The 20,494-nt window shown below is 38.5% G+C and overlaps 1 protein-coding gene across 3 annotated transcripts in view; it reads left to right on the top strand.

The window, feature by feature from the left end:
- GPR137C (G protein-coupled receptor 137C) overlaps window positions 1–20,494 on the top strand; it is a 67,871-nt gene that overhangs the window by 17,895 nt on the left and 29,482 nt on the right. For 2 of the 3 annotated variants that reach the window (XM_066343040.1, XM_066343038.1), the window contains exons 2-3: window positions 17,330–17,373; window positions 18,811–19,039. In XM_066343040.1, the coding sequence (XP_066199137.1) occupies window positions 17,330–17,373; window positions 18,811–19,039 (273 nt within the window). Of the gene's footprint in view, window positions 1–17,329; window positions 17,374–18,810; window positions 19,044–20,494 lie in introns of all 3 variants that reach the window. The other variant, XM_066343041.1, reaches the window with a different exon arrangement.

Here is a 20,494-nt window from a genome sequence, read left to right as displayed (position 1 = left end):
TTAGATTGACTAGTTCTTCACCCAACTACCCATTTGGATTGGATTCCAAAATTATAGACTCAGAGCATTATGCTCCTTTTCTTTTTCTATTTGTTTATTTTTAATTTTTTTTTTATTTTTCTGAAGCTAGAAGTGGTGAAGCAGTCAGACAGACTCCTGCACGCGCCCGACCAGGATCCACCTGGCATGCTCTTCAGGGGGTAATGCTCTGCCCATCTGGGGCGTTGCTGCATTGCAACTGGAAGTATTCTAGCACATGAGGTGGAGGCCATGGAGCCATCCTCATCGCCTTGGCCAGCTTTGCTCCAATGGAGCCTTGGCTGCTGGAGGGGAAGAGAGGGATAGAGAGAAAGGAGAGGGGAAGGGGTGGAGAAGCAGATGGACACTTCTCCTGTGTGCCCTGGCCGGGAATCGAACCCATATGCTCCTTTTCTTTATGACATTTGCAGTTTTATATTTGTGTGATTTTTTTGTGGGAGCTTAGTAGGTTGTAAACATTATAGGAAGAAATCAAGTCTGTCCTTATGGTATTCCTAGTATCTAAGTTACGTAGTACCTGGCATGTATCAGGTATTTATTTATTGAATAAACAAGGCCTTTGTTTACAATATCCCAAATATCATGGGAATATATAATTTCACAGAAGAACTTGGTCTCTACACTTCTTTTCTTTCTTTTTTTCCACTTATCTGCCGTCTCCCCCTGAAAAAGAATGCTTACTTTAACACAGGTCTCAAATTCAAATGCCTAGAGGGCCCTGGATGCTAACTACCATTTGAGAGAGAATAGGTACTGTGGTAAACTAGAGAACACATATCTAGAGAACAGACACATTAATTCGGTTCCAGCAGCAAGATACTGTTGCTAAATCACCTGATTTTTCAAGAGAAATCAGAAATTCTCATTTGATTTTTAAAAAGGAAATCTATGTTTAAATAACACGGTATTGAAGTATTGTTTAAAATATTGTAGACCAACATTGAATAAGCCAAAGAAAACATTTTGTGGGTCAAATCCAAACTAGGGGCTACTAATTTGTATTTTCTCCTCCTCCCCCTTCTACTTCAATATTATCTTTGAAGGAATAAAACAAATCAAAACAATCTTGTCTTTATAATTTTCATATAACAAAGCTGAGTAATATTTACTAACCATCAACATTAGCTTAAATGAATTCTGAGTAATTAACATGTTAGGTTATAGGAAATTTATGGTGTTATAAGTCTAATCAAATATAAAGAAAGTACCATATATTACATGATATACCACCCATTTTGCATCTCTCTGTTACACTCTGTATTGCTTTAGGTCAGCCACTATTGCACATTTATTTTAAAGGAAATTTTGCATGCTTTTCAGCACCTAGTACTGTTATATATGTGGCCAATGCTTAATAATTTGGATGGTTGAGCAAATTCATGGCAAAGTAAAGGAGTTTAAAAGAAATGTTTCTCGTTATCTCCACAAATAAAATCAGAATACTCAACTTTAGCAGAGTAGTTAGAACTTTTTACTTAATTTGTTGTTTTTTTTAAAGACAAACTTTTATAAGTTAAATGTTCTTGTTATCCTTTTATTTTAACTTTGTTAGCCCTGGCCAGTTGGCTTGGTGGTGGAATGTCAGCCCAGTGTTGAATGTCCCAGTTCGATTCCCAGTCAGTTAACACAGAAAAAGTGACCATATCCTTCTCCACCCCTCCACCTTCCCCAGAAGGGTTGCTGGGTAGATCCTGATCAGGGCACATGCTGGAGTCTCTCTCTTTTATCTCCCCTCCTCTCATTTGGAAAAGAAGAAGAAAAAAAACTTTTAAAGATGTGTGTTTATTATTTCATCAATAGCCCTGAACTAGAAGCTTGGGGACCTGAGTTTTAGTCCAAATCCCATTCTACTTGGTTAATTGATATCTGCGAAATCATTACTTTTCTGGGCCAGTTATTTAATCAATAAAGTGATTAGTCTCCGTGATATTCAAGACATCTTTAATTCTAATCGTCTGAAACTAATAAAGCAACCTAGAATTGAGGATTTACTCTTCTTACTTTATGACCTAGTTCTGAGATCTAATACAGTGTCTGTGAATTCTATCTCTGAGACATGAATGCCAGTTTTAAAAAGTTACACATTGCCTGATCTGTGGTGGTGCAGTGGATAAGGCATTGACCTGGAATACTGAGGTCACTGGTTCGGAACCCTGGGCTTGCCTGGTCAAGCCACATATGAGAAGCAGCTATGGGTTGATGCTTCTTGCTCCTTCTGACCCCCCCCCCTTTTCTCTCTCTCTTATCTTTAAAATCGATAAATTTAAAAAAAAAGGTTACATATGTTAAAATTAGTCAAAGTGTAGTTCAGGATATGAATAAACATAAATACTTAAATATTTTAAATCATCTGCTTTCTAAGATATGTAGCTGATATCTCAAATCTGTGTTGTTTTTAAAAAAACAAAACTATGTTCTATCTTTTCAAAAACCTCAATTATAGCTGCCATTTTTCATTCGCATAATGATCACACACTACAATTTTTTTTCAGCTTCAGTCTATGACTGTAAAATGCTTAAGTAATATTTTCTTAAACTTTTGTGCTCTTTTATTATTTCTATTGTATAGGACTTTATCTAATTGCTGATAAAATGACTTGGACTGGTTTGAGATGATACTGTGTACTCTGGGAACTTTTCTGTCATAACATGGAATTAGCGGGTTTTAAGCGGCTGTGAGTGATCAGCACTGCTGATTATATTCAAACTCTTATTTTCCTTGAGAAAACAAGATGAAAAGAAAATAAGCAGCATTCTTCTGCTTCTTTCTCTCCTGTGATATTCTATTATTTCTTCTGAAACATTCTGTCCCTTTTTTCTCTAACATTGTTAGTTGATCAGATACTACCAATGAATCTGGCTCTCTGCCTATCTTTACAAAAAGCAATTCTGGCCCTAGCTGGATAGCTCAGTTGGTTAGAGCATCATCCCAAAGCCCAGAGGTTGCCAGTTTGATCCCGTCAGGGCACATACAGGAGCAGCTTGATGTTCCTGTCTCTCTCTCTCTCTCTTTCTCTCTCTCCCTCTCTCCACCTTCCTCTCTTGCTAAAATCAATAAACATTTTTTTTTAGTTTTACTTTTTTTTTTTTTTTTTTTTTTTTTTTTATTTTTCCGAAGCTGGAAACTGGGAGGCAATCAGACAGAATCCTGCATGCGCCCGACCAGGATCCACCCGGCATGCCCACCAGGGGGCGATGCTCTGCCCCTCCGGGGCGTCGCTCTGTTGCATCCAGAGCCACCCTAGCGCCTGGGGCAGAGGCCAAGGAGCCATCCTCAGCGCCCGGCCCATCCTTGCTCCAATGGAGCCTCCGCTGTGGGAAAGGGAAGAGAGAGACAGAGAGGAAGGAGAGGGGGAGGGGTGGAGAAGCAGATGGGCGCCTCTCCTGTGTGCCCTGGCCGGGAATCGAACCCGGGACTCCTGCACGCCAGGCCGACGCTCTACCGCTGAGCCAACCGGCCAGGGCCAATAAACATTTTTTTAAAAAGAAATTCTGGCCCTGGCCGGTTGGCTCAGCGGTAGAGCGTTGGCCTGGTGTGCGGGGGACCCGGGTTCGATTCCCGGCCAGGGCACACAGGAGAGGCGCCCATCTGCTTCTCTACCCCCTATCCCCTCCTTCCTCTCTGTCTCTCTCTTCCCCTCCCGCAGCCGAGGCTCCATTGGAGCAAGGATGGCCCGGGCGCTGAGGATGGCTCCTTGGCCTCTGCCCCAGGCGCTAGGGTGGCTCTGGTCGCGGCAGAGCGACACCCCGGAGGGGCAGAGCATCGCCCCCTGGTAGGCAGAGCATCGCCCCTGGTGGGCGTGCCGGGTGGATTCCGGTCGGGCGCATGCGGGAGTCTGTCTGACTGTCTCTCCCTGTTTCCAGCTTCAGAAAGAAAAAAAAGAAATTCTGCCATGTTCCTAGTCCAAAAGTATGAAAGATTTTATGAAAAATTATACAATGAGGGATTCAGTGTTGAAAAACTTTCCAGGACAGCAGTTTCAGCGCAAATTCAATTTAAATCAGTCTCCTAAGGAGTCTGAATCTATAATGTATGAGACTCAGTTCAGAAATAAATTTTGTATATTCTTTAACATAAAATGTTAACTTACCTTCAAAGAATTATCCATTAGTAAACTAATAAATAGTTCATAGTAATCTGCTATATTTCAGGCTGATTTTCAATTAATGAAAGCTCACAAAATTTTCTTCTCACTCAAAATTAATACTTCATTCCTGAATAATTTGGATACTTATGCCTTTTAAAAATATACTTCTAATTGCGTAAAGGTATTTGCTAGTCTGCAAAACAACATAAAATTATGTTAAATTGCTTGTAGGTCATTACCTTTTACTAAATGATAATTTGGTTTTGAATATATTTTTCTTGGGCATGTTAATTTTGAAAATCTTAAACTAACAAGTTGTTGCTATGACATATAGATGACACTACTAATAAAGCAGTATTTGTCACCTTAGAAATTAGGGATTTTTCTTGAACTATATAATCAAAGTTCTAAATGTACAAATATGTCAAAGAAAACCAGAATCCATATGAACCTTGAACTAGGAATCAGGACACAACACCTGGATTTAACCTGTTCAATTTCCTGTAGATTCCTGGACAATCCATTTTATCTCTAAAGTTCAGCTTTGTTATTTGAAAAATTAAGTTTTTAAATTAAATGTCTAAGGTTTTTCTTAACCCAGAAGAGATGAGAGACAAGGTTCCCATTGTCTTCTCCCAACACCCTCACAGACAGTGTTTATTCTCCTAGCAGTAATATGTGACAACACTTATAAAGTATTGCCAACCAGGCATGTTTACATGAGACGTGGTGTCCAAGGGTCAGTCATATAGGCGTGAAGCATCTTCATGGCTGACTGTAGTTAACTCTCCAGCTTTTCAGAGGTCAAACTGATAAATACCACATGATTCTAGGCCTTCACCATAGATCACATTGTTAGCATCCCTTGGTCAGCAAACCATGGCTCACGAGCCACATGCGGTTCTTTGGCCCCTTGAGTGTTTAGCAAAAGCCAGCTTAGGAGTACCCTAATTAAGTTAATAACAATGCACCTACCTATATAGTTTATGTTTAAAAAATTTGGCTCTCAAAAGAAATTTCAGTTGTTGTACTGTTGATATTTGGCTCTGTTGACTAATGAGTTTGCCGACCAGGGGCATAGACTATTTGGTGTGGCCCAAGGCCCCAGGCAAACAAAGATATTTGTAGGCAGGATATTCCAGGGTCTTATAAATTATCTTCCAAGAGCCAGAAAGGGCCTGATTTTTCTTTGGAATGTGTGGATTTTTGACAACTCAAGGCTGCTGAGTTCATTCTTCATTGTGTACCTTGTTTCAGTGAAGTAATCCTTTTTAGTACCTTTTTATTGGTTTGGGTTTTTTTTGTTTGTTTTTGGTATTTTTCTGAAGTTGGAAACGGAGAGGCAGTTAGACAGACTCCCGCATGCACCCGACCAGGATCCACCCGGCACGCCCACCAGGGGGCGATGCTCTGCCCATCTGGGGCGTCGCTCTGTTGCAACCAGAGCCATTCTAGCACCTGAGGCAGAGGCCACAGAGCCATCCTCAGCTCCTGGGCCAACTTTGCTCCAGCGGAGCCTTGGCTGCGGGAGGAGAAGAGAGAGACAGAGAGGAAGGAGAGGGGGAGGGATGGAGGGCACTTCTCCTGTGTGCCCTGGCCAGGAATCGAACCTGGGACTCCTGCACGCCAGGCTGACGTTCTACCACTGAGCCAACCAGCCAGGGCTAGTACCTTTTTAAATAAAGGTGCCTGTGAGCAAGTGTTTGAGGCTTTTTAATGTCTGAAATATTTTAATTCTGTCATATGATTGATAGTTTAGGCAGCAATAGAATTCTGGGTTGAAGATAATTTTCTTGACTTTGGGTAATGAGCACACAATACAATCAACAGTTCAAATGCCATAGAATGTTTACTTGAAACCTGTGTATGCTTTTTTTTTTTAAGTGACAGGAGGGGAGATAGACAGACTCCTGCATGCACCCTAACCAGGATCTACTCAGCAACATCTGTGTGGGTCCGATGTTCCAATCAACCAAGCTATCTTCAGTGCCCTGGGCCAATGCTCAAACCAGTTGAGCCACTGACTACGAGAGGGGAAGAGAGAAAGAAGGGGGAGAGGGAGAGAAGAGAAGCAGATGGTCATTTCTCATGCGTGCCCCGACTGGCAACTGAACCCAGGACATCCACACACCAGGCGATGCTCTACCCACTGAATCAACCAGCCAGGGTCAAAACCTATGTACTGTCTTATTGATCAGTGTCACCCCATTAAACTTAATTTTGTAAATAAATTTTTTTTAAAAAGAGATAATTTTTCCTGACAGTTTTTAAGGTGTTGCTCCACTTCCAGTGTTATTAAAGTTTAGAAACCATTCTGATTTTTGATCCTTTATATGTGACTTATTGTTTTCTTTACTGAAAACTATTAGATTTTTCTTTGACCTTAGTGTTCTGAAATGATGGCTCTGTTTTCTACCCATTGTTCTGGGCATGGACAGGTTCTTTCAATTTAGTTACATTTATCCTTAAGTTTGGAGAAATATTCTTGAATTTTTTATTGATTTTCTCTCCTATTCCTGTTCTCTCTTTCTGGAACTCCTACCATTTGGATGTTGGACCTCCAGAACTAATTGATCCATTTCTTGTCTCTTGTCTTTTATTTTGCATTTCTCTTTTTGCTAAAATTTTTTGAAAAGATGTTCCAAACTTTCAACCCTTCTCTTCACTTTTTCATTTCTACTAGCATATCTAATTTTTATTAGATCTTTTTTATTCTCTGAATTTTTTTTATTAATGGCTTAATGTTTTTGTTTTATGAATGTGATATCTCTCTGTTATAAATATAGGGCTTTGTTTAGGTTTCTTGTATTCTCTTTTTTATATTTTTTGTTTTGATCTTTATCTTTTATTAAAAACTTTTGAGCTTTCTGGTTATCCTTGGCTGTTTGTTCATAATTAAGAGTAGAAGCTGTAAGCATGTGGGTGAGGTATGTAAATACTGTAGGGTGATCTGGCCTGGCAATTTGTTAGGGAATACCTGATGCTAGTATATTTAGATTTTTCCTCTTGGGTGGTCAGTTTCCTCAACGGGAAACACTATTCAGGTCTTTCAGAGACTAAAGGTCTTATTTACAAAATTTTGAGAACCTAATCAGGGAAGAGGGTTGAGGTAATGGAAAATCCCTATACTTGATAATTCATCATTAATCTCCATTTTTAGTATGGTGCCAAAGTATCTGCTGTGCTGGGCATCCAGCTTTCATACTGGAGAGTTTCCTCTACAGAAAATAAACACCCAGATATCTGCCAGGATGAATAAGGGGTATTTGCCCAGGACATGAATTGAGGGAAAGCAATTTAGGGATTTAACTGCTCTTAGCTTTTATCTCCCCATTATAGCTACCTCCACCTCTCAGTTGCAGTGGTACTTGGTTCCTATACCTTTGAAATATTCTGAAACATGTATTGGTTGGTTCTCAACACTTCTCATGACTGGGTTGGGATTCATCTTTCTTGAATAATTACACATTGTGGTGGGGTCCACAGGACCATGCTCAACCTTAATGATTTGCTAGAAGGACTCACAGTTACTATAGTCCTGGTTGAAGTTTATTGCAGGGAAAGGATAGTGTATAATCAGCAGAGGATAAAGAGAGTTGTAGTAAGGTGCAGAGTAAACAAGGCACCAGCTTTCAAGAGTCGTCTCCTAGTGGAGTCACAGATATGCTGAATTCCTTCTGTAATGAGTTGTGGCAATACATGTGAAATGTTATTTACCAGAGAAGCTCATAGGAAACACTGCCACCGTTTTTTACTGGGGTTTAGTCATGTAAGCACTCTCTGCCTACATGTCAAAATTCCAAACTCCCAGAAGGAAAGCAGGTATTGAGTATAGACCATATTGTTTGCACAGTTTAGGCACAGTGAAACACCCTTATCATTTAGGGAACAGTGGGAATTCTCCCAAAATCCAAGTTTCTAAATGCAAGCCAAGGACCAATCTTTATATATATATATATTTTTTTTTTTTTTTTTTTTTTTTTTTTTTTTTCAGAGACAGAGAGAGGAATAGATAGGGACAGACAGATGGGAATGGAGAGAGATGAGAAGCATCAATCATCAGTTTTTCATTCACCTTAGTTGTTCATTGATTGCTTTCTCATATGTGCCCTGACGGGGGGGGAGGGGGGGCTACAGCAGACTGAGTAACCCCTTGCTCTAGCCAGAGAGCTTGGGTCCAAGCTGGTGAGCTTTGCTCAAACCAGATGAGCCCGCGCTCAAGCTAGCGACCTCGGGGTCTTGAACCTGGGTCTTCCACATCCCAGTCTGATGCTCTATCCACTGCGCCACCGCCTGGTCAGGTAAGGACCAATCTTATAAGCAGGCTTTTCTAAAGATAGCTGTCTCAGGCCTGCTGTATTAACTCTTTTCTGCACATATGTCTATCTGCTTTCTGGCTTCCAACATTTTGTTATTTTATCTTTTTCTGTTCTACTCAAACATACAGTTTTATGCCTTTAAGAAAATCCCTTTACTATTATTTTAGTGGAGTTTCAGGTGAACAAAATTAGGTATGTAAAAATTATTTTTAAGCATTTCAAAAGAAAACAGACTAGGCAGCCTGACCCAGCAGTGGCACACTGGATAGAGCATTAGATTAGGATGCAGAGGACTCAGGTTCGAAACCTAGAGGTTGCCAGCTTGAGCATGGTTCACCAGCTTGAGCGTGGAGCCACTGGCTTGAGCATGGTATCATAGACATGACGCCATGGTCACTGGCTCAAACCCAAAGGTCGCTGGATTGAAGCCTAAGGTCACTGGCTTGAGCACAAGCTTGCTAGCTTGAGCAAAGGGTCACTGGCTCTGCTGTAGGCCCCCAACCCTGCCCTAGTCAAGGCACATATGAGAAAGCAATCAATGAACAACTAAGGTGACACAACAAAGAATTGATGCTAAAAAAAAAAAAAAAAAAAAAAAAAAAGTGCTTCTCATCTCTCTCCCTTCCTGTCTGTCCCTCTCTCTGACTCTCTCTGCGACTCTGTCAAAAAAAAAAGAAAACAGAGTAAGCAGAGAGAAGAACTTAAAAAAAAAAGTATTAGTACCCCAAGAGACAAAAAGATTGTATCCTAGAAAGAAGAATGGCTGCTGTAAAGAAAACATATTTAGAAGATCTTTTTTAAGTTTTAAAAAAATATATATATATGGTAGACATTAAAAGATAACATCTGAGAAAAGTCCGGCTCTTCACTTTATAGCTAAAGTAGCTAATAACCTCATTGTTTGATATGCAAATAGTAGCAATGGTAAGGTTTTGAATGGTGTACTACTCTCCATAGCAACTTAAGCAATTGAGATGAACACTCTGCATAACTGCTTCTGTAAAGCAATCCACATAGTTGGATATATATGCCTGTCTATTCACCACAATTTATTTTTGTATCAATTCCAAATTTTATATAGATATGTTCTCCAACTCAAATTTTTTAGAGTGGGAAATCAACCTGACAAAAAAATTCTATAGAAAATCATCACTTTTAGTAAGTATTTTAGTAGCTACCATCTTTAAGCAACATGAGTCTACATGCTGTGGGAGACAACAAATTATTATATACGTACAGCTCCAGTGTAACTCATCCTCAAATCATTTTTCTGAAGGGGGTGACAGCCAGATAGGAAGGGAGATGAGAAGCATCAACTCATAGTTGCTTCAGTATTGTTCATTGATTTCTTTCTCATATGTGCCTTGACTCGGGGGGGCTCCAGCCAAGCCAGTGACCATGGGCTCAAGCCAGCAACCACAGGGTTTCGAACTTGCATCCTCAGTGTCCCAGGCCAACGTTCTCTCCACTGTGCCACCTCCTGGTCAGGCTTCCTCAAATCTTATGATACCTGTATTAATTAAATTAGGTAACATTTACAAATAAAATATAATATATATGTAAGGTGACCAACTTTTTTACAATGAAAAGGACAAATTTAAGTTGAAGAAAACAATATTGTAAATAAAAGAAACATTTTATTCATTGTAACAATAATACACTATATGATAAATACATAATAAAAACATTTGTAATATTTTACATTGTAATTATGCTTATATGCCTATTAATTTTTAATAATAATTATAAGAAAAAAAGTACTCAGTAAACTAATCAAACAAAACCACTAATTTGGAGTAATATGCAGATGTATTTATCATTTTCTAATTTAAAAAGTCTGTTTTATGTAACTATTTAATCAAAATGCTTTATTAATAGATATGGTTTGAGGTTAAATTTATACCTTAAAACTCAAATTTCAGGAAAATACTTGTAAATAAAATTATATGTATTTGGAAATTATTAAATAGATAATGAATTAATAAAACGTGAATTGTACTTACCTGTCTATGATTGAATATTCACTGAGAAAGAAATAATAGTGAGTCTGCAATGTCATATGTGCCATGTAGTGTTTCAGTAAGAAGTACACAGCCTGACCTGTGGTGGCACAGTGGATAAAGCGTCAACCTGGAACGCTGAGGTTGCTGGTTCAAAACCCTAGGCTTGCCTGGTCAAGGCACATATGGGAGTTGAAGCTTCCTGCTCCTCAACCCCTTCTCTCTCCCTCTCTCTCTGTCTCTTCTCTCTAAAACTGAATAAAATAAAATAAAAAAAGAAGTACACAAAGCCATTTGCATGCTCGGAATATTGCTTGCTCTCTCAAGGTCTCCCGTGTGGAGCGCATGCATCTCATAATCGCATCTTGCCACACTGTACTGATCCTTGACGAATCGTCATGTCAAATACAAATACGTCACATCACACACAGTGGGTTGACTCTGTATCAATCAAATACAGACATTTACAGATTACTCTTCCAATATCAAAAAGGAGGACACTTTTCAAGGAAGGACAGAACTTACAAAAGAAGGACTATTCTCCCTAAAGGAGGACGATTGGTCACCTTAATATATGTCAAATTCTCATCTTTATCTCTTTGAGGAACTAAATAGGGAGACAAAATATGGAATTCTACATTTTTTAGTAGAAAAAAGTCATATTACTTATAAATAGGTTTATTATTTTAAAGTACAGTAGTATTCTAGTGATAAACAGTATTTTAAATCTTCATTCAAAAATTCTAAATCATTATTTTATAAATTAGGGATTATTAGTTTGTATGTGAGATAAAGGTAGAGTATAAGATGGAAAACATTTGCTTGGCCCTGGCCGGTTGGCTCAGTGGTAAAGCGTCGGCCTGGCGTGCAGAAGTCCCGGGTTCGATTCCCAGCCAGGGCACACAGGAGAAGCGCCCATCTGCTTCTCCACCCCTCCCCCTCTCCTTCCTCTCTGTCTCTCTCTTCCCCTCCCGCAGCGAGGCTCCATTGGAGCAAAGATGGCCCGGGCGCTGGGGATGGCTCCTTGGCCTCTGCCCCAGGCGCTAGAGTGGCTCTGGTCGCAACAGAGCGACGCCCCGGAGGGGCAGAGCATTGCCCCTGGTGGGCAGAGTGTCGCCCCCTGGTGGGCGTGCCGGATGGATCCCGGTCGGGCGCATGCGGGAGTCTGTCTGACTGTCTCTCCCCGTTTCCAGCTTCAGAAAAATACAAAAAAAAAGGAAGAAAAAAAAAAAAGAAAACATTTGCTCCCTATCAACCCATGTAATTCTTCATACTTTAATAATAATGAATAATATCTTTATTATTGGCTCATTTATTCAGTGTTTCTGGTATTAAGAAAGACCTGGGCCCTGGCTGGTTGGCTCAGTGGTAGAGAATTGGTCCTGTGTGTGGGAGTCCTGGGTTTGATTCCCAGTCAGGGCACACAGGAGAAGTGATCATCTGTTTCTCCACCCCTTTCCCCCCTTCTCTTCCCCTCCCACAGTCATGGTTCAAATGGTTTGAGCAAAGATCACCTGGGCACTGAGGATGGTTCCATGGCCTCACCTCAGGTGTTAAAATAGCTCAGTTGCTAAGCAGCGGAGCAACGGCCCAGTTTGGCAGAGCATCACCTGGTAGGGGACTTGCCAGGTGGATCCCAGTCAGGAGTGCATGCAGAAGTTTGTCTCTGCCTCTCTACCTCTTACTAAAAATAAAATTAAATGAATGAATGAAAGACCTGGAAAGATAAGGCCCCTCTGATATAAACTGACATGAGAAAAGTCATTTAAATATGTTATTTACCATTCTAAACTTTAAAAAAAAACTACATAAAGTATATTTGTTATATTTTGTGAACTATCTTAACAAATAATATATAATTGTTTGAGGTTTTTTGTGTGTGTGTGTGTAACAGACAGAGAAAGGGACAGATAGGGACAGACAAGGAGAGAGATAAGAAGCATTAATTCTTTGTTGTAGCTCCTTACTTGTTCATTGATTGCTTTCTCATATGTGCCTTGATGGGGGTAGGGGGCTACAGCAGAGTGAGTGACCCCTTGCTCAAGCCAGTAACCTTGGGCTCAAACCAGCAACCATGGGGTCATCTCTATGATCTTATACTCAAGCCAGCAACCCCACATTCAAGTTGGATGAACCCGTGCTCAAGTGGGCGACCTCAGGGTTTTGAACCTGGGTCCTCTGCCTCCTAGTTTGATGCTCTATCCACTGCGCCACCACCTGGTCAGGCTAATTGCTTGAGATTTTTGATATTACTGATTTTTTTTCCTTCAGGATCATATCCTATTAGCTAAATTCTATAAAATACTTGGAATCTACTAATATCAGATCATTGTTTTTAACCTTATTGTAAACTAAATATGATTAAAGCACCAGGTTGTGTTTATATGATACCTTGTAATATATTCTGCAAGTCCTGGATGATAGCTGACCTTTAATTCCTTATTTAGCTTAGCTCCTTCTCACACCCATTATTAATCTCATTCCATGACCTGTAATTTTATGTATTACACTTCCAACTATGTCCCCATTCTCTTCATTTGAACTTTTTAAATGCTTTCACGGAAATCTAGCTTTTTCCAGATGACACTTTGTGCTTTATAAACCCTGCATTTCAATTTGTGGGCAGAACAATTCAACCTATTTTATGTTTCCCAATACTATTGTACTTACTGATGCTATACCATCATCATCTCTCTGAAATCTATGCCACTCGATTAGGTCATCACTGGCTATAATAACAACTTCCACTCTCCTGGATGCATCAGCACTTTCTTCTGGCCTTGTCTCCTGTTTTATAGACCTTTTCAAAGCCTATAATGATATCCCAATCAGTGTCTCAATTCACTGGCTTCTCAGAGCTTTTCTCCATTTCTCTTTGAGCCACCCAACAGCATGCCCACACCTTGGACTAGTGTCTTCATTTTTTCCTTATACATCTTGAATTCATCCTTTTATCTGATTTTCACTCTCATCCTATATTTTAATTACTTTACCTCTCAGTTTACCCCACTCCATTAGCTCCCTTCTGATGTTATTTGCTCTTAGAACCAGTGGTCAATCTAGTATTCTTCATCCCTTAACCTTTTGCTGTGGCTCACTTGCCTACTTTTTCTTTTCCTACAGTAGTTCCATGTTATAGTTCAAAATTATTACATGAAAATGCAACCTAGTTAATTGAACTTTTTATAAAGGCCTCCATTTTTTTATTAGATTGGTTCAATTTCAAAAGCAGGAAACTATATTATATTTTAAAATCTACTGTAAACTGCCTGACTTTAACTGGACCTCTCTATTTCTTAATACAGTGTTTTCTCTTATAACTCTTGTATTCAAAATGTTTTCTATATTCTAAGTGCTTGAATTTAACATCCCTTCCCAGGATATGACCCTGCTTCCTACTTACTAGAAAAAAACCCAAAAAGAATCCACCTACCAAATTCTGATCCATCTTCTGTATATCAAAATGTCTGTATCCACCTGACCTGTGGTGGCACAGTGGATAAAGCGTCAACCTGGAACACTAAGGTTGCCGGTTCAAAACCCTGGGCTTACCTGGTCAAGGCACATATGGAAGTTGATGCTTCCTACTCCTTTCCCTTCTTTCTCTCTCTCCCTCTCTCTCTCTCCTCTCTCTAAAAATGATTAAATAGAATATTAAAAAATATATAATAGAAAATAATTTTTTTAAATGCCCATGTCCATGCTATGTATAAACTTATTTTAACAAAGAAGTTTGTAGATTATTTTAAACTTTCTGTGCAGACCTCCATGTTTTCCTTCAATTATCTTTTATTCCTTCTTTATTCAGAAGTATGCATCTTCTTTTTCAGGGGCAGCCTGTCTCTTTTAGAGTCTTCTTTAACAATTGAACTCTCTCCTTTCCACTCTTTCACTCTCCAATTACCATTTTATACTCTCTAGTTTATTTTTTAATTTTAATTTTTATTGATTTGAGAGAGAGAGAGAGAGAGAGAGAGAGAAACATGGATTTGTTATTCCACTTATTTATGCATTCACTAGTTGATTCTTGTAAGTGCCCTGACCAGGCATCAAACCTGCCACCTGGGCTTATCTGCATGACACTCTAACCAAGTGAGCTACATGGCCAGAGCCTCTAGTTCTTTTTTTTTTAATTACAGTTTACTTTCAAGATTATTTTATATTGTTTCCAGGTATACAGCATAATGGTTAGATATATACTTTACAAAGTGTTCTCCATGACATTTCCAGTACCCACCTGACACTGTACATAGTTATCACAATAATATTGACTATATTCCCTATGCTATACTTTAGTTCGTTTCTGACCAGATTAAGTCAAAACTGAAGGGTCTGAGACTTTACATTACTTAAAACTTGTTAGCCTGCCACAGTTTTATATACATATACTGACAGAAAACACCAGACCCATTGATCAGAGAGAAAAACCATTACTTATGACAAAAATTACAACCAAAGCAATGTCTTGCATCATGTCCCAAGCCTCAATCCCTATAAGGCAACAACACAGTGAGGGCCAGACGTTACCTGTGCATGCCACAGGGTATCTTGCAGAAAAGGAGCTTCACAATAAGGAATACGGACAGAGAGACATACCTTATCTTAACTCTGGAATGTAAGCAATTTTTTTTTTTTTTTTTTTTTGTATTTTTCTGAAGCTGGAAACAGGAAGAGACAGTCAGACAGACTCCCGCATGCGCCCCACCGGGATCCACCCGGCACGCCCACCAGGGGCAACGCTCTGCCTGCCAGGGGGCGATGCTCTGCCCCTCTGGGGCATCGCTCTGCCGCGACCAGAGCCACTCTAGCACCTGGGGCAGAGGCCAAGGAGCCATCCCCAGCGCCCGGGCCATCTTTGCTCCAATGGAGCCTTGGCTGCGGGAGGGGAAGAGAGAAATAGAGGGGAAGAGAGAGACAGAGAGGAAGGGGGGGTGTGGAGAAGCAAATGGGCGCTTCTCCTATGTGCCCTGGCTGGGAATCGAACCCGGGTCCCCCGCACGCCAGGCCGACGCTCTACCGCTGAGCCAACCGGCCAGGGCCTGGAATGTAAGCAAATTTTCACCAAGAAGGGAGGAAGTGAATACTCCTCTGGACTGTCTCCAGTGAGGGATATGTTCTGTATCTTCATTATACTAGTCAGGAAACAAATCTTCCCTCTTACCTTAAGGTAGACATTATTTCTAGTTTTCAAGGATGTTTATTATACAAACCCCTTTGCTCAAAAGACCTGGACCATACAGAAACAGGCACTATTCATAGAGAATTGTCTCCCAACACAAATTTAACCAAGTTTATTATCATCAAATATAACTAGTACAGTTTATATTCACTGCCTTTATTGTCTTATATGTTCTGTTAACTCTTTGTACTTTTGCTCTGTTATTCCACTGAAAACAATTCTCTCCAAAGTACTTGTGACATATTAGTAATCCCAGTCAATAGTTTTTAAATCATTCTTGATTTTTTGCAGAATTTCAGAAAGACTGTATTTTATTTCTTTTACCTCTAAACCACTCAGCTATTTTTTATGACTAATCTGATTCTTAAATTTTTCTCCCTTGCCCATCTCTCTTTCCTTCATTCTGTGCAGTCTTTCTCCTTTCCTGTTACCTCTTACCATTTCCTGAACTAAATTAAATTAGATTTTCTTTTCTTCCTAGATGTTACAATAGTATCTTTGCATTGATATCACAGTGTGTCAAACTAGATGGTGTGTCAAACTTCCATGCACTGAGCTCTTTGAAAGCAGAAACAATTACTGTATTTATGAACCCATGGTACCTTTCAAAATGTGTGCTCAGTAAATGTAGATTCAAAAGTTATCAAATACACTATTTTTCTTTATAATATTTTATACTTTTTCTTTCCAGGTTTGAAAAGTTCATACTCTATTTCAGTAGTCTTTTTTTAAGGTTTTGTTTATTGATTTTAGAGAGAAGGGGGAGAGAACAAGAAAGAGAGAGAGAGAGAAAGGTTGTGGGGGAGGAGCACAAAGCATTAACTAGTAGTTGTTGCCTCTTTTACATACTTTGGGCAAGCCCAGGTTTCAAACTAACAACCTCAGTGTTCCAGGTAGATGCTTTATCCACTCTGCCACCACAGGTCAGGCTATTTCAATAGTCTTATAAGTGGTCTTTCTACTTCAAGTCTGTAGTTTTTTGTAGTAGCTTTTACACTAATACCAGGTTAATGAAATTCCATATTTTAGAGTGCCTACATAAAAACCTTCAATATATTTTCATTATCTAAATAATGAAGCCCAAATTCACTAATAAGTAACTGAGACCTTCCACACTATGCTCTCAGAATTTTCCATGTTTATTTCAAATTCTTCTTATCTCCCGACTTAACTTTGTTTAAGTATTTGAGGATCTTCCTTTTGCAAGGCTTTGTGAAGGCAGTTTACTGTATACAGTATATGTTCATTATCTTTGTGTTCATTTTTTGGTCCTTTGTTTCCTTTAACTACTTCACTTCATCTTAGGGGAAAATAATCTTTGGAGAACACTCAGCCTTGTTCATATAGTAGTTTCATTTTAGGACAAAACAGAAGTAATATAATAAAATTTAGAATAGGTGGCAAGCCATTCAGTACAATGTCTGGCCCATAGTAAAAGTTTGATAAATGCTTAAACTGAATTAATTCTGTTTAAGTTTTTAAACACAGAAAATTAAGACTATTAAGAAAAAATTATGAATTTATTGTTTTAAGCCTTGGGAATCCTGCTTATTTTGCTTCATGCTTTGTTCTAGTAACATTTGCATTTTAGTTGTTATCTATTCTTATTTGTAGTTGTATTATTTTGAAACAAAAAAATCAAAACAAATTTAAGAATATTCTGTTACACATTTTCAAAACTTTCTTTCTATACTCTCTTTATAGGTTATATGTAAAGTCAGATGTGCCACTGAACTTGACAAACACAGGTAAGTTTCATGAGTAGCAAAATTTAAATTTTATCCATAGTAGACTTCTAAAGGTCATAGTAGACTACTCTCAGTAGACTGCTGAGAGTACCTTAGCAGTTTTATAGAAAATCAAGTGGTTGGATTAGTTCATAGTAAGTAAAGTGAATAACCCACAGTACTCTCCCTTCTGCCATTTTGCTGCCTAATCCCTTTTTTGCTGCTCTGCTACTACCCTTCTTCAGATGTCAGATGTAGTTTCACTGGGTTCACAAACACTGAAGTTAGATTACACTGTTTGGGGAAAGAATGTGTTATACAGTTTCATGAAATAAATAATGTTTCAGTACTGATTAGTCTAAAAAATTTCAGCCAGGAAACTTGGTTTCAGACCAGTTCTCCCACTAACTTGCTAACAGTGCAACTCATTTCACCTCCCTCTGCTTTGGTTTCTTTTTTTTTTTTTTTTTTGTATTTTTCTGAAGTTGGAAACACATGCGCTTGTCTGGGATCCACCCGGCACGCCCACCAGGGGGCGATGCTCTGCCCATCTGGGGCATCGCTCTGTTACAACCAGAGCCATTCTAGCGCCTGAGGCAGAGGCCATGGAGCCATCCTCAGCATCCAGGCCAACTCTGCTCCAATGGAGCCCCTGCTGCGGGAGGGGAAGAGAGACAGAGAGGAAGGAGAGGGGGAGGGGTGGAGAAGCAGATGGGCGCTTCTCCTGTGTGCCCTGGCCGGGAATCGAACCTGGGACTTCTGCATGCCAGGCCGATGCTCTACCACTGAGCCAACCGGCCAGGGCCACCTGAAGAGTTTTTATGAGGTGGTCTAATTCTTAGGGGTAAGTTTTTAAGCATTTCGTTTTCAGAGTTTCTTTGTATGCTCAGTAAATATGCAACTTTATAAGAAGATGAGGAGTTGATAAGTGCTTGAAACTCTACTGTCTCTATGTTCTTTAGTGATGTTTAAAAATAACATTTGTGCTGGATAATCAGAAGTTCATAAAATTAAACATTGTTCTAAACATATTTCCCTTTCCTCTTAAAACTCATATTAGCTATCAATTTAAATTTAGATAGCTTATTAATTTTCCAGGCCAATTATGAAAGCCTGGTAATTCTTAGACTGGAAAGATCAATGAAAATATGTTTAGTAGTCATAGAAGTAAAAAATTCAGGATTACTTGAATTAGTGTTAAAATAATCCTACATTCTTTCTGGTAGAGGCTAATGAATTCAATTTCATATGAGATTATTCATAAATTAGTGTTTTAAAATGGTTTGGATACTAATTTTATAACAACAAGATAGCTCAAGTAGCTCTGATTATTAAATTTGTATTTAATGAAATTATAAACATTTTAAACTGAATTATTGTACCTAAAGTAACATACTAATAAATTTAATTCCTTATTAGTTTTATAAATATCTAATAAGATCTTTTTTTTTCTTTCAGAATTCTATTGCATTTGGGCTTTATATTGGCAAGCCTTATCTTTTTAGTGGTCAACTTAACTTGTGCAATGCTAGCCCATGGAGATGTCCCAGAAAATCAATTGAAATGGACTGTGTTTGTTCGAGCATTAATTAACGATAGCCTATTTATTCTTTGTGCCATCTCTTTAGTTAGCTACATATGCAAAATTACAAAAATGTCATCAGCAAATGTCTACCTCGAATCAAAGGTAAGTATGTTTCTTAAATTTTCACTTGAAAGTCTAACTTCAAATCATCATGATATGAAGCATATTTTATTGGGAAGTTTATATGTATTTTTAAAGTATTCTGAATGTCAGGTACATTTTTGAGCATGAGGGAATAGTCACAAGAAATTAAAAAGTATTCAAAATGTGGCACTTACTAAATGATGGTTTTTAAAAAGCTTATACTGGGCATATTTTATTTTCTATGATTTATATCTTCTGCATTGGAAGCTAATTAAATAAAATAAATAAGAATTTATATCAGTGTATCACAGTCAGTTTACATAAAGCCACAATAACAACTTAATATTTCCTCACTAAGGGTGGCAGTATTGCGGTTAAACAAATTTACCGGATTATGTCTACATACACTTGGGTTAGCAGTGTTACGATTTAATACTGGAGAAATGGTGTTTATTTGTATAGAGGTTTAGAAAATGTTATTTCACCTCATAATATGACGTCCCTGTGATATTTGAAACTAGTCATGTAACTAAATTTATAAATGCAAATGCCTTGATTCTGCCTGTCCTTACACTTTGGATCAGCAAACAGAATCCAAATCCTAACCATTAACAAAGAACCCTGGAAGTTTTTATTGTTGTTGATTGACAGTGTGGTTGAGCCATGAATCAGTCATCGCAGTTTATGTGTGGCATTGGCTGTGAGGGTATAGATCCGTGGCTGTGGGGGTATGGGTTTATACATGTATATGAGTTTGCTTTCATTTGGCATCATTGCCTATTTACTGAAGATAAGCAAGACAGTGTCCTAAGCAAAACAGTTCTTCAAAATATTTTTAGCCTTCCATATTGTTGTTATTCTTAATATAGTCTAGTAAAGTCAAGTATTATAATTAAATGCATAATAATTAACTTGTCTTTAAATTTAGGTGGAGACTTTAATTTTACTGTTTAAATATGTATCAGTAGAAGGCAGAATAAATATAGAAATTTATGTAATATTATAAGTAGAGGGGGGGGGAACGGAGAGAAACTAACTTAGATTTTCAAACCTGTTCGTCTTACCTGGAAAATTATTTTATTCAACTTCTGTTATAAAAAGTTCCTAAAATTTAAATAGTTCAGCTAATTGTGGCTTCAGTTTAAGTATTAAAAATAATACTGTCACTATTATGGTACATAATCTTTAGGTGTAGCAACAGCACCTTCACTTAATGTAATAACATCACCACAGAATTCATACTTCTTGCTCATCTAGGGATAAAGCATAAACAGATGTAGTTAACTTTAAAGGGCTTCTTCTCTGGATACTGAGCAACTTTCTAAGTTTGGTTTTACTTGCTTTGAAATAGATAATTCTCTGAATATAGTAAAATTGCCAATTTCAGAAGAAAAGTTCATCTGATAACTCCTCCAGAATTATTTCAAACATCTTCCCCAATCAGATAAAAAGTATTAATTTTATCGGGGTTTT

Source organism: Saccopteryx leptura, chromosome 6 (assembly GCF_036850995.1).
Source record: "Saccopteryx leptura isolate mSacLep1 chromosome 6, mSacLep1_pri_phased_curated, whole genome shotgun sequence".
NCBI lineage: Eukaryota > Metazoa > Chordata > Mammalia > Chiroptera > Emballonuridae > Saccopteryx > Saccopteryx leptura.
This window is presented reverse-complemented; position numbering and strand designations above follow the sequence as displayed.